Raw genomic sequence first — 22,783 nt, 5'->3', positions numbered from 1 at the left:
TCATAGGACATTCATACACAGTGTCGATATATTCGACTTATAGGTAAAGTGTTCTTAAATATACTGAACACAGTACACATGTGCACAGTAAGCATCCAATTTAATTTTAAAATCAATACTACAAATTTAAACGATTTGCTATCGTACAACATTCAAATGTTGAGTGGTTTTTTATGTATCTGAATCTAACATCAGAAGCAGTAAAAAAGGTTAAATTATCGACTTTAAACTTCTAATTGGAAAATTGTATATTGTATCTTTGATACTTTGTATTGTTTATGTATTTGTCAAAAGTAAAAATACATAGCACTTTTCAAAATATTCAAGTATTCGAGATGAACTAAAGAATATTATAAAAAATATATATCATTCACTCAACAACAGTTTTCAAAAAAAAAATTTTAGTTGTAACTCTAAGATGAATAAATATATACATATATGCATACGATATATGCAATTTTCATTTAACATTTATGTTAATATTTTCATAAAAAATTATAATTTTTTAATTTTTATATAATATTTTTAATTTATTTCAATAAAATTGTTGTTTAAAAGCCAATTAAAAAATAAAGTTTATCGTAAAGCTGCATCAAGTAAATAATTATAATTTCATAAACTTTATTTAACGTCATTTTTATCTAAGCTATCTTTTGCATGCGTTGAACGATAAAAAATATGACAAGAAGTACAAATAAGTACAAAACCTCTGAGTAGAATTTTTTCTTACACTAGGCGATGTCTGTTTAAATTTAAAATAAATTCTTAAAATAATTTTTAATAAAAATGAAATTTTTTTAATTTTAAAAATTGGTTTTTCTTTATTTTTACGCCTCATACTCTGAGTCTCTACACTATAATAGCTGTCATAACACGTATTATACTAAATTAAACGATAAACGTGTTCATAGGTTATCGTAACGATATGTATATTGTATGTATAGAAAGTATATAAAATAAATTGCCACAGTTTGTATAATGAATCTTATCGGTTTTGTCGCAGATTGTATAATCTTAATTTTTTTTTTGCCGCAGTTTTCATATCGACCTTTAGAAAAAGGTAAATTTTGCCGCAGTTTACATACAGTCTTTTTCTTCACTTACCACATTTGACCTTTCTGCGCACCACTACTGATACACGTAGCATAGGTTGATAAATGCTGCGTTATATAGTTAGTATATGTTGATGATATTTTCATTTTAAATAGTCGAGTTTATTATACTATACCTACGTACCTACATTTGAAATTCAATAACTCAGAATTTCAAAAATTTAAATAATACAATTACAAATAGATTTGTTTTATTAGCATTTTGTTGAAAATAATTTTCAAATACATTAGTAATTTATATTGTTATTGTACCATTAGTGCCTATTAATATTACTATTCTAGAACAGTCCATATTAAGAAGCTGCGGTCCAGTCAAGACATACTATATTTTACATAAAAAATATATTATTCGGTGTATTTATCTATTTCTCGAGTACACTCCGAAGGTTCAAACATGAGCTCCAAAACAAGATAAGAAAAAATAAATCGCATCGAAGTGTGCTTCATTCTAAATATTAAATTTAGAAATATGTAGGTATATCGTTCAAAAACGCCTAACATATAGCCACTTGGGTATAATATAAATCGACAAATGTATTATAAGTTTAAAGTTATAACATTATATTGTTACTTTTTAGCACTACGAGATACCGATTGTAAATCCATATTTGTATACTGTCTCTATGTTAGTATTCGCTTACTGCATAGTGACAAATCAACGAATTTTACATAAAAACATTAACCAATAAAACAGTGTTAGGTACCTATGCATTTTGTTTAATGAACAAAAAATATATTAGACAATAATAAATATTTTGAAATATATATATTAAATATTGGTGCAAATTTCCTTTCATAAAACATAAAATACAAATACAAATTATTAATTTTTCAGATTTTATTGAGCGATTTTTCATGGGCTGAAACGCACAACACCTCAAATCAAATTTCCCGAAAATTAATATTGTAATAAATAAACCTAAATTACCAAGATCGGTTTTAGATTAGATATATTTTTAAAGCGAATTTGAAATATTAGAATAATTAACTGTGTACTAGAAGTGTATACTGTATAATATAGTGCTATAATTGGTATTATAATTTATATTATATTAACAATAATTGTTGTGAGTCAATAATTGTAAATATGTATTGATAAATCAATTATTCAATGTTTTACTTGGGAAATTATTCAAAATTAATAACAATATTACTTTTTTTCTTTTTGATTGTAGTGTAATTGTAGGTATTGTAAACCTTAATGTACGCAACTTTTTTTTTATATTTTAAATTTATCAAAAGCTCATTAAAAAAAAAATCCAATAGTTCATAGTTTTGATACAAAGAGCCGATAATAATATAATATGAGAACAATTTACTCATAGCCTGCGCACGTCCTCGTGTGAACACAACCCATTACCTATGTCAAAATCGAAAAAAAAATATTGTGAAAAAATTAATATAAAAATTATATACAGCAGCGCGATCTGCCGACGAAATCGGATTCAGCCAAATTCAGTGGTGGCTTTTAGCGTGCGTAGAACAGTCGAATACAACACCAACAAATAGCGCTACCGTTATAGTCCGAATCCTTAGGTTAGGTCAAAAACGAGAAGTCGGCTTGAAGTTCGATATTCGATAATATTCGTTCACGTTTTTGGGTAATGGGTACGAATGTTACGACACAGGAACTACAAGTCTACAAACCGCGATAAAAAAATTAAATCATGAGAATAACCGAACGATTTATTCGAATGAAATAAAAGTAGATATGAAAATAATAATACCGACTTAATAATATTATCATTGATTATAGACTAGTCTATTCACTCTATTCTATAATCATTACATAATCAATGATATTATTAAATTATATTTTATGAGAAAAGTAATTTTACTTTTATTTCTGTAATGCATAAAATAATGTTATGAAATAATATTTTTTAATTATAAATACAAAGTAAATTAAGTGATTCATGAACTGAGCTATGATAATATCAATTATTAAGTACCTACTAATACTAAGTACTAAACTAACCTACTTAATTGTTCCAGCCACTAAGTATTCATACCAGAAATCGATGATTAAAATTTAAAATGATTTGATAATTTGCATTCGATTATTTTATTAATGTTTACGATTATAAGCAAAAGGATTACTAAGTACCTATTCGAAACGATTCGATTATTCCACGAAAGATGGATAAATCGTATAGATTTTCTACATTTCTGTCAGAGTTATATTAAAATTTTCTATGAATTCGGTACAATTAAGATAAAGACAAAATTTTGAAATCATCAAGTGTCTTGCACTTCTGCAACAGCAAATGAATTATGATGTATAAATGTTTATAATATATTATAAAAAATACTTATATTTCATGAGGACATTTTTTGCGTGAGTTTCATTACTCATAGCCCATGGGTATTGGATAGATTACATTTTACATTTTTTTTTTTTTTTAAGTAACTGGATTGTTTTTTTAAATTTTCTATTTTAAAAGTTGACCGAAATCAAAATAATAGATTTTAATTTTTAATAAATCATAGTATGAATTCACTCAGAAATTACTAAAATTGTAGATCGAATCTCGAGTTTTTAAATTATGATAAATACATAGCCACATAGGTAGAATAAATTATATGCATAAATCAAAAATGAAGTGTCAGTCAATTTTTAAAATTAAAAAAAAATCTATTAACTGTTTAACTAATATAATTAAAACTCAAACAAAAATATAATAAAAAGGGGGATCTTATTCTTAATGAAAATCCTTTTTCACTTCTAAACAGTAAATCAAATTTTTTATTGAATAGCAAAATAGAAAATAGGTATTCATGTTAGCATTTACAAGACAATCTCATATTTTAGATAGGTACTTTTATATTTAAAATTTTTAACTTTTTTATTTTTTTCCAGTTTAGGTATATATATGACTATTTTTAAGTTCATTAAATGAATAATCTAAAAATTTAACACAGAGTTCCTCAAATGTACTATCTTTCAGACATTGTACAATTGATTACTAACAATTAATATTATTCAATTATTGTATGTAAACACAGCTCTAATAAATGTGCAATGTGCATTACATTATGCATATAATTATTTGTTGTGTTTATAATACTATGTGTTCTTACTCGATATCTTATCTATGTTGGTAATAGGTTCTGTTGAAGTGATTAATTACATTTTGTACAATAGAAAAAAAATCTTTTTCATACGATTTGTAACTGATTTCATATTGTAAATAGATACATCACGATAATATCATGAATATATTATATTGTATGAAGCACAATATCGATATCAATTACCATTGATACTTGAAATTTCTAACCAAATGTTTAAGTTATCGTTTTTCATTATTTAAAAATTAAAACATTTCGACTATTTTTGAACTTTTTATAGGCATGAAAAATTTTCTTTTTTTCCTATAATTGTTAATCAATAAAAATTGCAAACTATTTTGTAGTTAGAAATTCATAAACACCTTTTGTTTTATGTCTTAATTTTGACAATTTATTATTTAATAGGTATACGAATTCTCATAAGTAATTCTTTTTGAAACTACGTATATAAAATCTAAAAAATATGTAAAGGAAATTTTTTTTATAAGCATTTTAAGTTACAATATAGACGAAATTACTTATTTAAACGATAAATAATGATATGTTAATATTACTCGATTTGGTTTCAGATATTGTATGGTGCTGAAGCAGTTCGATAAATGTGGACTATAGGTGCCCATAGTCCATAGCCCATAGTATAAATATTTAATAATTTATAGAAGCACACTCGCAAGCATTTTACCTTTATATACATATTATATATGTCTATAGAAATTTAAATCAGTTTTTTTTTTACCGCGCTCTAAGTAAAAAATAATTTTAATACGTCGGTACAATAGATAGTAAATTTATATTACATTCCTATACGGGCTATAGAGATTATACTTAACTAAAAACCTCCAAAAATGTTTAGATATTGCACTTATACGTCTTACATCCGTAGGTTAAGTGTACAGTGGTAGTTAAAAGATTTGCAAAATAATGTAAGAGAGATGGCTAGCACAATGTACATCATTTATTCATTAGTCGCAATTTACCTTTTACAAAACCTTTTAGATGAGCCACAAAATAATGTATAAAATAAACGACGGTTTAATCCGCCTCTCAAACAACATTATATCTCTTAAAATATTTTGAATATTTCATTTTGCATATAAAATAATAGTACTTATATATAATACGTTAATACGTAATGGCGATAAATTTCAAATCTCTCCGATTAATAATTTTTTAATTAAGAAATCGTAATTGTAATTTTTCACCTTTTTGACAAATTAAAACAACATAAATAAAAAAAAACTATATTTTAAATATACCACAATCCTATTTACATAATTTATGAAAGATGTATGTTTTGACTTCTATAAGTCCATAACAATATTATATGATAAGTATTAAGTAGGTATACATTATATTTTAATAATTAATAATAAGTATAATATGCTGTGGTATTGTTAAAAATTATATAAGCCTAATCAACAATCTTCGACATTTATAAAAAATAAACAAATTGACTACTTATAGTAATTAAAATATAGTTGGAAATAGAGGCTGCTAACATATTGACACACTGGAATACTGTATACTCTCAAAATATTTTTTCATATACCTAGTTTCCATAAGCGTAGTAGTTTCAATGTTATATTATTGCATTATAATTTCAGATATTCATTACAGTTACCTTAATATTATGGGTGACAATATATAATCGAATCTACAGTAGAGTGTAATTATCTTATTTTTTTTCTGTAAATAAGATATAATTAAATATTTTAGTATTTTAATTATAATTCTCATTCTTACCTAATACTATTTATTTATAAATACACGATAAACAATTTCCATCTTTCATTACTTTAAAATATTTGTCATATTAAGTTGTTACAACTTTGCAATATTTATCGCCAGAATCTTATAATGTATTTATATATATGTATTTAATATTTTACAATATTATTATTAAAACAATGGATTTTTCTGGTAACTACACAATGTGGAGAAAGATAATGCCATGTAATAGATTACCTACATTTTTACTTAATAACTGTTTATGTGTATTCAAAAACTTATTATGAAATTTATATATATATATTTTTGATGTGTAACGTGAATTGCTATTTTATACTTCATATAATTTTCCAGGTGAACAATTTATTTTATACTCATTTCCCCAGTAGATTATTGTTAATGTATATTTTATATTTTTTATATTTTTATGTTTATTTTTTTTAATCATGTAAAGATGAATCCAACTATTATATTTAATCAAGCAGAGTACCTACTATATTAATGTCTAAAAATAAATAATATTCTATAGTAAATTAATTTTTACAAACAATTAAATTCGTCAATAGTATTTCATTGATTAGACAGTATTAAAAATAACCATTAAGTATGAATTAATATTTAAATTAAACATCTGTTTAATACACAATACTAATAACCATGATTTTTTTTTATTTCACAAAATAATCTATGCATTTTTAATTTTGATTTCCACATCATATAAGTAAGAGTGTAAACATGAAATAAATATATTTTTATAGTTATTATTTAACAGAATTATTAATATATCTGTTATTAATATATAACTTACTGTACAAATGATAGGAAAAATATATGAGAAATGATCAGGAATGGCATGAACAGCATTTAATTTTAGAAAAGGAACTTTATTAAGCACAAAAACTGGTGTTGGAAAAAAAAACATGAACTAAATTATAATAAAAAAAACATCTCATTCTTCTACTGGTTCAAGAAAAGAGGTTAGTAATAATTATTTATTATACATTTTTATTTGTAACTATGTGATTATTTTATATGAATATGGTTCCAGGAATATTTGAATGAAGGATCACAAGCACACCATGAACATGAATTATCTTAGAAAGATAAGGAAATATTCGAACTTAAAAAATCAAAGAATGTAATATAGAGTCTAAGTGCAGAGACTTACAGTCAACAGAAATGTACAAAAGAAATGTAGCAACAGTATCCGTTTGATCTCGATAACCTAAATCAACAGTTAATTAGGTAACACTAATAGGGTTTGAAAGTTCTGTCAAACGTGTTTCAAAGTTTGAGACTTTTGCAAGTTCTCTAGCTCAATTTTCTGCGTCTGCTGCTCTTTGTTATCCCTTTAAGAAAACAATAATAATTATATAGGTATTTACTTCTGTCAAATGCGAATAAAACATTTTAAACTATTTTTTACTTGAGAAATGGCTATTGAATGGTTCTGTCTCACTGCGTGACTTCATGTCGTAACTGGAACTGAAATTGAACTTCGCTTTACTATTTTCCATCTCAAATTGTTGCAATTTTTTTTAATGTGTCCATTTTATTCAATTTATCTTGCAAACCTTTTTTTTCTTAAGTCAATTGCTTATACGCAATTATCAAACCTGGAAAAAAAAGTACACAAATATACTGAAATATTCAAGGATATATTTGTATTCCATAGAATGTAAAACATCAATACCTTTTCGCACAAATGTGAAGGAAAATCTACCATCGTTAGACCGACCGCCATCTATGGCTAAAAGAACACGCTCGTGTTCATGAATTCCTGGTACTTCACAGACGTTTTTATTCAACAATGGTGGCTTCGCACAAATTCCAGATTCCATATCCCCCGAAAATGAAACGACACACTGATAGAGTCACGTCGCCACGTCGGACACTTTTGTTGAAGCGCGCTATTCAAACTACAATAAATACACATTAATTGTCGTTTCATATATGCATACTATCAATATTTTTAATACGGTATGGTGGTATACACAAGGTATGTATTTGTCGTTTGAGTAAATAGAAGTTTTGCCTTTTGAAATATTTCTACTATTTATTTGTTTCAGCTCTATTTCACACCTCCCATTCACGGTTGCTCATAGGTACGTGGCCTGTTACAATATCATCGAGGTAAATCAACACAAATTTACTAACCAACACTCGGAATAGTAGGTAGTACACTATTTGGTCGTACCAAAAACAAAAAAAAATATTGCTACACACAAATACTAATCCTAGTTTTATCAACCATGGATTGGAATCGAAGGTCTGTCACAACCTGCGCTAGTTTTAGTATTACATGGGCTCAGATTTTAATGCCCCAAAACTGTAAAAAATATTGGAAAAAAATTCATTTTAACTGCAATAATGTCCTTAAAAATTTACCCAAATTGTTTTTTATATTTTATATTTTAATTGTATACAAGTACAATAAAATATATAAGATTAAATTATATAAAGATATTTTTTTGATGAATTACTGAATGTTTACATAAAAAGATTGATCATATAAATATTTGGTTACCTTTGTAAAATAAAGGTTAGAGTCGTCATATCGATACCTATAATTACACTGAAAAAATTAGTTGAAATGTTTTTAATGTCTCTTGAACTTATAAATTGTTATGATTGTTATGAATATTTAGAATAAAAAATATAAGATAATATATTTATTTATATAATATTGATATAGGAATATAGGATAATATAAGACATTAAGAGTTGGTGAACAACATACATAGGTTATATACTTTTATAAGCCCAAAACAAGAATATAATTATATATATATATCAACAATTTTTTTTTTTGCACTCCAACAAATGCAATTATGCAAATATTATTTAACATTAATTAACATATAAGTATAATGCTTTTTAATTATATATTATGCAAAATATGACATTATGTAAGGCCATAAGGGAGCAAATTTTAAATAACTTTACGAATTAAATGCATTGCATAGCAGACAAACACATTTAAATGCAATAAACAACTCAAATTTTCCTGAAATTGAATGTATGTATAATAAGTTAAAAATATTTAACTATTAATTAATTATTAAAAATACAATATATATTTAATAGTTTCCAAAATATTAACTACAATATTTATGTATTGCTATTATTTATAAATATATAAATATATTATTTTTTGAAAGAGAAAACAAAAAATTGCATAAGCTATTATATACATTCTTTTTATCAATGATGAATTTTTTCTTGGTAATATTATGCAATATGTGTATGATCAATAGTATATTAAATAGCTACCATGAGTACTGAGTATGTTAAATTTATGTAAGAGTAAATTAAATATTTAAATATTTGAAAAATAATTAAAAGAGATGGTAGCTTCAGGTAGGTATTCGAGTATAATTTCTTATAACTTTAAGTGTTAATAAATACATTAATACATATTATTATTATTATTATTATATTAAATATTTAAGTACAATTCTATAGAATTTATCTATGTTAAATATATAATATATATATATCATAAAAAAATTACCCATACTAAATCAATGATAAATTAAATATTTAATGAATTGTGGTTTTCCTATTTATAGTATATATATATATATATTAGAAAATATAATAATATTTTTAAACATACTTCAACTATCTGATTTTCATATAATTTTTTAGCTCTTGATAACTACTCTGTTGATTTAAATTCTAAAATAAAAAATAAAATTTAAAGTTCAAATACATGTTTATAATATATGTTAATTAGATTTAATAATTATATTTAGTGTTGTTATGATATTCGTATTATTACACCACACAACTTCAAAATCTAATATCATCATATTACTTATTATTTTATTTCAAATAATTGTAGTTTGTACCTATGAACACTATTGTTATAACCAAATTATGACATTAACTTTCATAGGTACTTACTCGAATCAAATTACATTACAATGTCTAATATATTATTAACCTAACCTAACCTTAGAATGGAACAATAGGTTCTAAAATCAATACCATAAGTAGAACCTCCATTTTCATATGATGGCCAGTCTGCTTCCATCAACCAGCTTATCCATCATACCGTTTTATTTTAACAGTAACAACAGAACTTAAATAATTGATCTTATTTACTTAAAATATTGCAAATTCCATCTTTACAACAGATTTAATTCATTTCATATACTCATACTAAATTCTCGTTTTGATTTTATTTTGTCATCTGTTCATCAACACTTAAAAGGTTAGAAGTTATACTAATATGCATTAACACTTCAAGAGTACTGTTATATTTAACATTATAATCAATTAATTTATTTCTAAATTTAATGGTAAAAATATTTATCTAGAACACCTGCTTATAGGTGTTCTTAAAAATAAAATTTTGAAGAAAATTATGAGCAATGAGCATTATAAAATTTTAAATTTTAAAGTAGTATTTGAATTTTCAAAAATGATAATGCGTAGTGCGTACACTGTACCTTTCAATATTATATAAATGATATGAAGTCCGAATAACATGGTGTTTGGATAATTAAGGTTCTACTGTATAGCAATAATATAAAACCAATTAATTAGTACCTATTCAGTAGTTGTTTAGATGTTAGGTAAGCAATTCATTTTATTCCTAAAATACTTAGTAAAATGTATAACACTATATTTTATATACCAAAATAAAGATAGGTATATATTTCTATTACCTATCTTATTAATTGAATAGATTTTTAAGATATCAAAACATCTTATGTTGCTGTTTTTTCAGCAATAAGTAAATTATGTTGACCTTTAGTTCTGTTTGCATATGAAAAAATACAGAATTTTTCTTTAATTAATTTAAATTTAATTTTCAGCTGTAAAAATGAAAATATAAAAAAATTATAAATAACAAAAACACACATAAATTATTTTAATTCTTTAAAGATTTTAAGATAATTTAATTTATTAATTTAAAATATACCAAATGAATCCACTTGAAAAAACTGCCAGTCTGTCAAGATTCCAAAATTATTATGGTTCAATGATGTTAACAGATTATCTTTTCAGGAATAACTAACACAATTTTTACCTATATTATGTAAACAATTAAAAAAAAAAACCAACATTGTGAATGGTAGACAGTGGCAGTTATATGAGCAGGATATCAGAACTTTCCCCCATGAGCCACGATTGTTCACACAATTAGTAATGAACAGACACACTCGCTTATTGGCTATAATAAAAAATATTTTGAATAACATTAACAAACAACATTATTTTGAAGAGACATTATTAATTACATTATTAAAAACAAAAGCCGTGTAAGTGTTTTTTTTTAAATTTATACTATTCTGTTTTTATTTTACAACACAAGAGTTAGTAATTTGAGGGAAACACGTTCAGTAGACATCCAAAACAAGCGTGCATTATTTTAAACTCTGAGAAAAATCAAAAAAATTCATTCGGTACGAAAGCATATTATCAGAGTAGTTGTAGCCGGTAAAATAGATTTTTCACGTCGAAATTTCGTCAGACGTACAATTCGAATAATTCGATGCTACAACGACATTTCTGATAACAACGATAATATTCGCAGTAATGACTTGTAGCGTCAAAGGACGTCTGTAACCGTTACATCACCCAACCGGCACTATGTACGGGACGTATCACGGGGACACGTACCGTGGTTCCTCCACGACGTGTCGGGCGGGCGGTTAACGCGATAACGCGGCGATCCGATAACGGAATCGTCGACTGTCGCCGCGCGCACACGAACTCGCGATCAATCGATTCGTAGGACGTCTTGGACAACAGTTCCACGGAGGTGAATAAAAATCCATATAAAAGCTAAACACGCCGACAAAACTCACGAAACGGAAACGCCGTCCGTCTCCTCGACGACTCCCGACGAAACGTTTCTTCTTCCATTCCCGCGGTCGACCGCGGCAGCACACAATATCGTCGAGTCCGGTGAGACACGACGACCTATTCCCGTTCACTTCCTCAGGGCGCCCCGACCCGGTACGACCCCCAAAAAAAAGTATTCCGCGTCGCCCGGCCCCGTAAACGCCGACAACGACTCTCCCGACTCCGGTAATAAACAATAATATTATAATCGTTATTCGACAACAGGCGTCGCCATGATCGGCGGTCTGTTCATGTACAACCACAAGGGCGAGGTGCTCATATCGCGAGTGTATCGCGACGACATCGGCCGCAACGCCGTGGACGCGTTCCGCGTGAACGTCATACACGCCCGCCAGCAGGTCCGGTCACCGGTCACCAACATCGCGCGCACGTCGTTCTTCCACATCCGCCGGGCCAACATTTGGCTGGCGGCCGTCACCAAACAGAACGTCAACGGCGCCATGGTGTTCGAGTTCCTCATACGGTTCACGCAGGTCATGCAGTCGTACTTCGGAAAGATCAACGAGGAGAACATCAAGAACAACTTTGTGCTCATCTACGAGCTGCTCGACGAGATACTCGACTTTGGCTATCCGCAGAACTGCGACACGGGCGTGCTCAAGACGTTCATCACGCAGACGGGCGTCAAGTCGCAGAGCAAGGAGGAGCAGATGCAGATCACGTCCCAGGTCACCGGCCAGATCGGATGGCGGCGCGAGGGCATCAAGTACCGCCGCAACGAGCTGTTCCTCGATGTGCTCGAGTACGTCAACCTGCTCATGTCGCCCCAGGGACAGGTGTTGTCCGCGCACGTTGCTGGCCGCATACTCATGAAGTCCTACCTGAGCGGCATGCCCGAGTGCAAGTTTGGCATCAACGACAAGATCGTCATGGAGTCCAAGGGCACCAAAATCCTCGACGACTCGGGCTCGCGGACGGCCTCTGGCAAGCCAGTTGTTGTCATCGACGACTGTCAATTTCATCAGTGCGTAAAACTTTCAAAATTTGAAACAGAACATTCCATAAGCTTCATTCCGCCTGACGGTGAATTCGAGTTGATGCGTTACCGTACTACCAAAGATATATCGTTGCCGTTCAGGGTTATACCGTTGGTCAGAGAAGTGGGTCGTACTCGCATGGAGGTCAAAGCAGTATTGAAATCTAATTTCAAACCCTCCTTGTTAGGACAAAAAATAGAAGTCAAGATTCCCACTCCCTTGAATACTGCTGGTGTTCAATTGTTGTGTTTAAAAGGTAAAGCCAAATACAAGGCTTCAGATAATGCGATTGTGTGGAAAATTAAGAGGATGGCGGGCATGAAAGAAACACAGCTCTCGGCTGAAATAGATCTTTTGGAGACTGACACTAAGAAAAAATGGACTAGACCACCGATTTCTATGAATTTTGAGGTACCATTTGCTCCTTCTGGGTTCAAAGTCAGATATTTAAAAGTTTTCGAGCCAAAGTTGAATTATTCTGATCATGATGTTGTCAAATGGGTTCGTTATATTGGGCGAAGTGGATTGTATGAAACTAGATGTTAATCAAACAAAACTATACGTATTTTAACAATTTCCCAATATTCTGGTCCAAAATTATTTACACACTGATTAATATTAAATATAATATTTATTTTATCATATCATATTTTTTAATTTATAATCCATTCAGTATATATGATATGATTAAATACGTTTATTGTTATTTAAACTAGTCATTTATATTCTTTTTATATGCATTATAAATTTATAAATAATGTTTATATTTTAATGTAATTGATTTGATAAAAATATTGGCTGATATGATTTTATTATTACTATTATACCTACCAACATAGTTAATTTATTATTTTATATATATTATATATTTATTTTTTATTATTATTTACTTATTTTGATCTGCTTTTATTTTTCTAGGTATTTATTATTTGTAATACTACAACTAAGTTTAAACGAATAAGTATTACTGTAGGTAAATAATAATCTAATAATGATTATATTTAATGCTTTATTATAATATTATATATTATATTCAAACATAACAAAAATACATTGTGTTGTTATTTATATAAATAATATACTAATACTACTTATTGTTAGGCACAGAGTTGGATGTATTAAAAATGTTAAATTTGTTTGTATAAAACAATTTTAAGTTAACACGAAACAATATTTTGTTGTCACTTCACAATATTAAATGTAATTAATTTCATTCAATATAAAATAAATTAGCTTAATAGGACTATATTATTACTTAATAATTAAATGAAACAATAATAAATTAAATACAATTTGATCTTTGCTAAATTAAATATTTTTTTGTTAGTGTATCTAATTAAGGTTTTTATTATTTTGAAAATGGTAAAGTATACTAACTAATAAATACTATTTAAAAAAATTATAACTTTCTAATTTTAAAAAATAAAAAAACCTTTATCAAAAATGGACAATAATATTACACTTAAGAATTGTGTAGGTATATAGGTCATCATAAACATAATATTGAATAGTGATAATTACTAGATCCTGAGTGAAGCAGGTGGCAACTAACGAGGTATGTACTAAAATACTTTGATTTTATTATCATATATTTTTAAGAGTAAAGAGAAAGTTCCTACATTATATTTGAGATGACAATTTAAAAACAAATTCTCATAAAAATACAAAATTGCAAAATGTAATTAATTATTTAAAGATGTTTTTACTCAAATCTTTCAGCTCAGTAAATGAACATAGGTAACATTTTCAGTAACTATTTTATTCAAATGCATACAATGTTGGTATAAATTATATTATTATATAGAGAATTTATCTACCAATTTATTTTCAGAGCTTATATTCTAATAAATTGCAATATAGGTATTAATTATAATATTACTTGAGGGAAAATAAGGAAGTATATTTTATGGTAAAAGTTACACATATTTAAAAAAACAATCTTGAAACTTATTTATAAATATATAAGTATAGATGAAGCTGCCTAATAATTGGAAATGCTGACAAATTGAGTAGGTAACAAAAATAGATAGGATATGAATATATGGGTATGCAAGACAATATAGTAGATACTAAACACATGCAATTATAATTATTTGACAAGAGTACTTAAGGCTTTTGTTCTTAAAACCTACTTATAACAAGTAAGCCTAGGATAGTATAGGATTTTGCATTTTTTTTAGAATTTACAGAATATAGCTTTTTAAGCACAAAATATGATTTGGTCATCTACGAGTTCAAATATATAGTTTTTATTTTGCATTTTTCTTACATTTTTTATACTTTATTGAAATCTGGGTAATATTTTATAAATTTTTATATAATTTTTTTAAATGGTCATTATAAATTATTGTACAATTATATAAAGATACAACATCAAAATAAAATCATAAACATATTTTTTTTTAATACCTAGTTAATATTTCATAATATCAATCGTTTATTTAATATAAAATATACCTACTGGTTGGACTAAACCAACCGATAATAATGTTCGATTAAATTTACGTATTATCTTAAATCTTAATCAATCTATATTTATTTATTTTTATTTTGAACATTTTATGAGGTCATTTTTTCCTGTTGAGTTTTTTGGTTTTTTTAGGTCATTAGTTAAAATAGTTATAACATATAAATGAAATGTTAGATTTTCCACTTATGAAAAATTACCTAGGTACATAATAGCTATCGGTGCATTTTATTATTAATCAAAATACAAAAATTATTTTATAATCAATAATATATTACGTATTTTAAAAGAAATATAATGTGTTACATTAATTCATTTATTTATGTTATACTTAGGTATCTGTGTTTATCTTTATTCTAACGTTTAATGACAGAGCATGCTCATTCTGTTGCGCTTCGTCAACGTAATTTATCAAATTTACGTATAAGACAATTTTTTTTATTTTAGTTAAAAGAGTTAGTCAAGTCTCGATTACAATTATTCAAGTATTATTTAAGTAAGTGCTATTGTATGTGATATATATTAAATTAAAGTCTTATTTATAAATTAATACAAATTTGTGTTACTATTCATTAATTATATATTAAATAGAAATTTAATACATTACGATAAATGAACATGCCCATACATCAGAGTCAGCATTGAACAATAGGTACCTACTTATATAATATTAAAAAAAAATTGTTTTTAATGTTTGTTTACAAATATAAGTTAAAGGCTGTTTTTAAATTTATTGAAATATGACTCCAACAGAATATATTCCTATGAATTGAGATATTACAAGTACATAATATTTTAATGATACTATTACGAGTACTAACGTGTGCTAAGTCTATTGTACATTGACAATTGTCATATAGGTACTACTCAGAAACCTGTATATTATAAAGCGTATTTAGGTACTATACCTTTAGGCTAAAATTGTAAGGAGGAGTTATTAAAAAAAAAAAAAAAAAAAACATTCCAATTTTTTAATCACATAATTGATTAGTCTAATTAATAGACCATAACACACGTCATGACTCAAAATAGAATTATATTATTACCTTAATGATTGGTAATATTATAATATTATTAGGTAAATTTTTATAAAGGGTACCCATCTAGGTTTTTAATAATTTTGCAAATATCGTCATTATTCAGAGTTTTAAGCTAAGTATACTACGCTATACCTACTATTATGTTCGTTATAAATTAGACAATTTTAAATTTTAATCTATTGTATAATACTATTTAACAGCGCCAACGGCGCGGCGGTAGGTAACGTCACGCATTATAAATATAAAAATATTTATTATTATTATATTATAACGAATTAGTCACATAATTGGCTATTATTGTTATGCGGCTTTATAGTTTTCTAAAATCAAACTGAACAGACGAGTCCAGTGACCAGTATAATATAAAAAGCGTATATTATCATTGGAGTGCAAAATAAATAATTCGATAAACCTACTATACATATATATATATGTATATAAATCAGTACAATAAAAATCTATACAGTGTCATAACAAAATCTGCTTATACTCATCATCAGCAGTTAATTAACGCCTACTTATTCGACAAAGTAATATTATGCATGTTATATCTTGGCGATAACATTTTGTGGTTACTGTCATACTGGTACGCAACTACGCAATTTTAATCAGTGACCCGTAGACAATTAAAGATAATATGGATGGGCCACGACGTCAGCAGCTTTGTTAAACATAATATTTGAAGCCGCGTTCCCGGAGGAGAAGTTTAAGGAGAGGCAATCGAGGCTCTCTCATCACATTATCAACAAAAGAAACCCGCCAATATGATAGTGATAAACATTTCAAAATGTCAACTTATTATAGGTAGGTAACTATTGAAATTCGTATCAGATGATATTATTATTATTATACATCTTCAAATCTTTATGTTATAATAAATTATTCTTTTTAATATTATACTATATTTTTTGTTATATACTTTAATTTAACAATTACAAAAAACATTCAAAAGTTATAATTTAAAACGGAGCTAAGGTTTTGTGTATGCCGAAGTAACGCTAAAAATGATTGGGATTTGTCTTCTCAATCGTAAGTGAAATAAGAACTCAACAATTTAAATGTAGTATGGGTAGATACTACATGTATTAGTTTATATTCAAACATAGCATATTAACATGATATGTAATATGAAATTATTTAAAGGTTTCCTAAAGACAAAAAAGTGAAGGTAAAATGGATAGAATTATTATGTCTGAATGAAGTAAAGACATGGCATATTGGCATAGGTTAAGTTCATTACATTATAACAAAAAATAGTACAAGGTGTGTGATGAAGATTAGCCATACAACTGTTTGTTGCCCGAGGAGTAATACAAAAGTACAATATTGTTTCATTTGGATTTGCAGAACTACAGTACAACCATAATCCTTATTTAATAATTTTACTTTCTGGTTACATTATGTAATGCTTCATATTTCAGAGATTAAAATCTTGAGACTCCTACATTATCAATCTCTTACACTGAATGTACCGAATCGTCAGCTCAGACACCAGAGTGTAAAATGCAAGTATAATAATAAACAAATAAAATTGTATAATAGTAATAAATAATAATTTCTTTTCCAGGTCATCTACAGTATAATCTTAATCTTTAAAAAATATACCTATATATATATATATTTTATAATTTTACTTTCTGGTTAAATTATGATGTATTATATCTTTATATTTCAGAGGTTCATAATATAAATAAATAATAATTTCTTTCCTAGGTCAGATAATTTCAAATCAGTTTTAAATTCAATATCAGTCCTAGAAAAAAATTTAAAAAAAATAAAAAAAATAAATAAATAATTATCGCAAAAAGTTATGTCTCTTAAAGATATAATTTATACAATATCTGATAAAAATTTAAGTTCTGATTCAGCAGCATGTTATTTGAAAGATATAAATAATATTCACATATAATAAAACTGGACAAGATCAAATTATCAATGTAAAATAATTTAAAATTTTTCAAAAACTGCTATTTTAAATAGTTGTATTGTAAAGTATCTTATATTTTTATTTAGAAAATATTTATTGATTTAACAATAATACATACCAATTTTCAACATTGGTTGTGGTGGTGGTAGGGAGTTACATTAATATATGTTATATTTGTAGTATTATTATTATTGTAGTAAAAAATATATTTTATATTATATTATTATTGTTTAAATAATAAAAGCAAAAAAAAAAAAAGGTTATCAAAATATACATTTATTTTATTAATAATATATAAATAAGATATAAATAGGTGGTCATCATGTGATTTGGAAATGTAGAACGGCCAGGATGGGCCAGATAAAAAATGCTCGCGGGGCGCCTGTTGCCCATCCCTGCCCTATATGTTTAATTAAGACGATATTAAAGAACAGTGGTATAATTAACTGTATACACATTTATAAATTTTTGTTTGATGATTAATCAATAGTTATTTAATTTGTTATTGTTATTATCATTATTATTTTTTTTAATTTGATTCGAAACGATCATCTAAGTTTATAATATTTTGTATATAATATTAGATTTAAATTTTTTAAAAAGGTATTGTGTTTATACATGTTATTTACTTTATTAAAATCTATATGTTTTTATTTAAATATTGATGATGTTTTAATTTACTTTAAAAAATATTTATTCAATTATTGGCATGTGAATGTGAGTAATGTTGAAATCTAGACTGTTTTATTCTCGGATTAATGGTACCATACCATATTTTATAACAAAAAACTTTAGGCGTATTGTATTATTATACATGACACCCATTTTGGTGTATTAGATGATATTAAGGTTGTTTAAATATCCTCATTAATGTTATCATATTTAGATTTTGTATGTAATAAAAATATCATTTGTTTATCGTTTTAATTTTTAAAGCACTGATGTGTAAAGTGACTCATCGCTATTTACTACCCATAAGTTTGAGTACAAATATAAGACTAAAAATATAATTTACAAATTACAAGTAATAAAGGAATTACTAGTACTAAAAAAATTGATAGAAATTGTTATTGATGACTGTGCTTAACAGTAGATGTGATTAATATATATGGTATTACACTATAATAAATAACTTATTATTTACATATTTTATATTAAAATTCTATAATATAAGATTAAAATACATACATTATACAATATACAGTCATTTTTAATGTATATGCTATAAACTTTTCTATGCGTTCTTTACTAAACAAATTGTAGATATTTCTTATACTCATTTAACTGCATAATCTCAGTAAAAATATGAAAATTCATACAATTCCGGACTATAATTATTACTAATAAATTTAACTGTTAATAATATAAATTTTGTTTTTTGAAGTGTTTATTTATTATCTCATTGACAGCTATTTTTGTATGCATTAATACAATTTTAAACCAATTTACATTTAGGTATAATTTAAACATTTTAAATTATTTAATTACATGATACATATTTCATATTTGAACAAGTTAATTTAATACAAGTCAAAGTATATTATAATTCAATTATATATATTAGAAGTTTTATGTATTCAAATATTTTATTTAGTAAAAAATTATGTAATACATATTTTTTTTAAATGTCTATTAATAAAATAAAATTAAATATAATAAAATATGTGTGTATTTAATATTGTTAATATAATAATTGTTTTTTTCTATTGATTGATTTTATCTTATTATTATCTGAACTATTTGTGCATCTAATAAATATTAGATTAATTTTTCAGTAAATGAAATTTATAATGTTTAAGATTTTATAAAATGTAGATAATTAAATTATGTTAAAAAAAAGAAACAAAATGTAAAATGTAAAATAGTTATATTGTATATAATATAATTATATTCAATTTTGTTTTTACATATTATATAACTATATAAGACAAAATAAGTATAATCATCATAAATACCTACTAATAAATTAATTCGAATTTATTATTTTTTGTAAATCTATAACCACATTATAATTTTATAGTAACAATAAATAATATTAAATACAAATTATTATTTACTAGTCTATGAGTTATCAAGAAAAGAATGTTTTAAAAGTTTAGATTGGTTAAATTCTGTAATCATAATAATTTGTAAATATAAGTTTTTATTACACAATATTATTAACAATCCAAAAAGTTAGCTGCCATCAGAAGTTCCATTACCGTTTCTAATGTAACAGGGAAATCGGGAATGTCAATTGGGTTGTTTGTGTAACGTGCTTTATATGCCAAGTACATACAGACCTTTGATAAAATGCGAGAGCTACAAGAAAAATAAAAAAAGAATATTTTTAAGGCTTCTGTTTAGATTTGTATTATATATCTATATGATAACTTATATATATATTATATACTTATAACTATATCCAGCTTTATATTTTCAAAATATGTCTAAAATATGATGCTCATATTATCTAAAGAAATTGCAATATTTATATTCTCTAAAAAAAATTCAAAAATACGCAAAATTATTTAAAAAAAAAAAATGTAAATATTCACTACCTATTTATTTTTACATTATTCGTTAAATATCTAATTATACTCAAATGAGGTATACACTTTTGTAATGAAATTATTAAAGAATTATAATATATAAACAATATAATAAAAATATTTATTATATCAAAACATAAAAAAATGTTTGAATAATTGATAAAATAAATATTTTGTTCTTATCAGTATGGATGAATAACAGCCAGCTTTACGGCTAAGCCACTATATTAAATGAACAGCATGGCTATATGGCTACTTACAAATATTATCAATGTGTTTTTTTTTCTATCAAAATTATACAAAAAATATTATTGTAATTATTATATCCTGTAAATATATTATTATATTGCTATAAAAGATCCTAACAATTTTTTCCATGTAACTTTTTATTGAAATTATAAGAAATTGGCATTGTTTTCTCAAAATGGACCAAATATTCCAAAATGTGCTAAATATTCTATAACCCTTTGAAATATTCTCAAATAGGTAAGCAAAAAAAACTTTTCCTTTTGAACCCAGTGTTCAATGAATCGTCCACAATTTTTATTCTCGTAAGACTCAGTAACAATATTACGTGAAAACATGTATTTCCGGACCTTAATTTTAACCATCATCAATGCTACTTACGATATTTCCCTGAAATGGATTTCATTTGTTTCACTTTCTGAAAACTCGCCGGGACCATTTAACATAGCTTTTATTGTGCCTGACATCAAGGCATGCTCTCGCTTGATAATAAACTCATGCCCGTCACTTGATATTAGCTTGACATACATAGAATCCGGACCTTCGCATCCACCATATCCCGGATTCTCCTCGCCCTAAACACATGCAAGAATCATTAAATATTAATTGATCATTGTCAACTAAACACAGTGTTCAAATTTAACGATATTTTATAATATATACCTAATACTTTTTGATTATTTGAAAAAATATATAATAAATAATAATGCTATAGCTTAGTAATTATGAGTCCTGAACTAGTTTCATTAAATTTTACAATTTAGTTTTTCCCATGTACTTCTATCAGATTACCGGTAAAGTAAAATATACATAATAGGTACTAATATTGTATTTCAATATAATAAATTATTCTCAGTGCTTATATAATTAAGTAGGTACCTATTATGTTTTAACAGTTTGATATTCTTTCAAAACATTCTCATATTCCACCATTTGGTACTGATCTGCCACTGATAAGGAACCCGTACCCGAGGAATCGAGAAGTAAGCAAATTTTTAATAATTTTTCCTACGTAACAGATAACAGTAATGTAGTCAGACATAATCGATTAACGTACCTGACCGTCTTCTGCCATGTCGATGAGTGTCGAGTTATACAGTAACGCGCTCAACAGACTCGAACAGAGTCCGAACGACACGCTGTTTATACTTTTTGCGGTGTATTTACTGTTAATAATGAAGACGACGCGTCCAGTCATATTCCAGCATACCAACGATACCACACACGTAGAACGCGTTGGATACCACACGTGGCGGCGATTCGTCAAAAAAAAAGTCCTAGTAAAAAAAGTCCCGACGTAAAGCGTCCCACCTTTAATAATAATAATATAGACTTGATTTTAGGTGTTACCTTTTATTTGAGTAACAATTGGCAGTCGAACACATACTGATAATAAATTCAATATGCCTAATATGTCATTGTTTTTATTATTTTAGATTCTGAACGATGTAATGAATGTATTGATTTTACAATTATGCGTGTTTTAATGTTTTTTTTTTTTTTGTGTGTCTGTGTACAGCATAACTTGTCGAATTAATGCTTCAATTCAATTTCAAACTCTGGAGGTGGTTTCCGATGTCAAAGCCAATATCCTTGGTGCATTATAGAGGTCAAAAGTAAACATTTTCCAACAGTTTTCAAAAAAATCGAGATACTTTAAAATTTCACCAGTTATTTAGATTAACCTTTTCTTTGCATAATTTAATTTTCAAAATATTTCGCTTATTTTAATGCTATTTATAGGCATTTAAAATATTCGTTTTTGTAAATTTTTTTTTACAAATATCGTTAAAAAAATTTTGG

The 22,783-nt window shown here is 26.3% G+C and overlaps 2 protein-coding genes and 2 long non-coding RNA genes across 5 annotated transcripts; 2 read left to right on the top strand and 2 right to left on the bottom strand.

Moving 5' to 3' along the window:
- Positions 1 to 6,545: 6,545 nt before the first annotated feature.
- On the top strand, positions 6,546 to 8,378 carry LOC126551781 (uncharacterized). Of its 2 annotated transcripts, XR_007605664.1 has the most exons (5): positions 6,546 to 6,633; positions 6,735 to 6,889; positions 6,961 to 7,157; positions 7,588 to 7,911; positions 7,982 to 8,378. It is a non-coding gene; the product is annotated as an uncharacterized LOC126551781 (long non-coding RNA). The 2 variants fall into 2 exon arrangements; XR_007605663.1 differs by having other exon boundaries at positions 6,605 to 6,889.
- Positions 7,122 to 7,753, bottom strand: LOC126551782 (uncharacterized). Its single transcript, XR_007605665.1, has 3 exons — positions 7,606 to 7,753; positions 7,339 to 7,528; positions 7,122 to 7,261 (listed from the first exon to the last, which is right to left on the bottom strand). It is a non-coding gene; the product is annotated as an uncharacterized LOC126551782 (long non-coding RNA).
- A 3,246-nt stretch (positions 8,379 to 11,624) lies between the features above and the next one.
- Positions 11,625 to 13,818, top strand: LOC114131974 (AP-2 complex subunit mu). The gene has a single exon (XM_027997333.2). It carries the CDS (start codon positions 12,005 to 12,007, stop codon positions 13,313 to 13,315), a length of 1,311 nt encoding a protein of 436 aa, XP_027853134.1. The 5' UTR covers positions 11,625 to 12,004; the 3' UTR covers positions 13,316 to 13,818.
- Positions 13,819 to 20,188: 6,370 nt separating this feature from the next.
- LOC114131975 (elongin-C-like) lies at positions 20,189 to 22,248 on the bottom strand. The gene is made up of 3 exons (XM_027997334.2): positions 22,038 to 22,248; positions 21,362 to 21,555; positions 20,189 to 20,504 (listed from the first exon to the last, which is right to left on the bottom strand). The coding sequence occupies exons 1-3, from the start codon at positions 22,176 to 22,178 to the stop codon at positions 20,363 to 20,365; spliced, it is 477 nt and encodes a 158-aa protein (XP_027853135.2). The 5' UTR covers positions 22,179 to 22,248; the 3' UTR covers positions 20,189 to 20,362.
- Between the last annotated feature and the right edge of the window lie 535 nt (positions 22,249 to 22,783).

This window comes from Aphis gossypii, chromosome X (assembly GCF_020184175.1).
Source record: "Aphis gossypii isolate Hap1 chromosome X, ASM2018417v2, whole genome shotgun sequence".
Taxonomy (NCBI): domain Eukaryota; kingdom Metazoa; phylum Arthropoda; class Insecta; order Hemiptera; family Aphididae; genus Aphis; species Aphis gossypii.
Note: the sequence above shows the minus strand (reverse complement) of the source record. Positions and strands in the feature narration are given on the sequence as shown.

Bases quoted from the DNA above. Each gene is read 5' to 3' on its own strand.
- LOC114131974 (XM_027997333.2), top strand. From the start codon at position 12,005: ATGATCGGCGGTCTGTTCATGTACAACCACAAGGGCGAGGTGCTCATA.
- LOC114131975 (XM_027997334.2), bottom strand. From the start codon at position 22,178: ATGACTGGACGCGTCGTCTTCATTATTAACAGTAAATACACCGCAAAA. The intron at 21,556-22,037 runs GTACGTTAATCG...GCATGTGTTTAG, and splicing joins ACATGGCAGAAGACGGTCAG to GGCGAGGAGAATCCGGGATA. The intron at 20,505-21,361 runs GTAAGTAGCATT...TTTTTCTTGTAG, and splicing joins ATCCATTTCAGGGAAATATC to CTCTCGCATTTTATCAAAGG.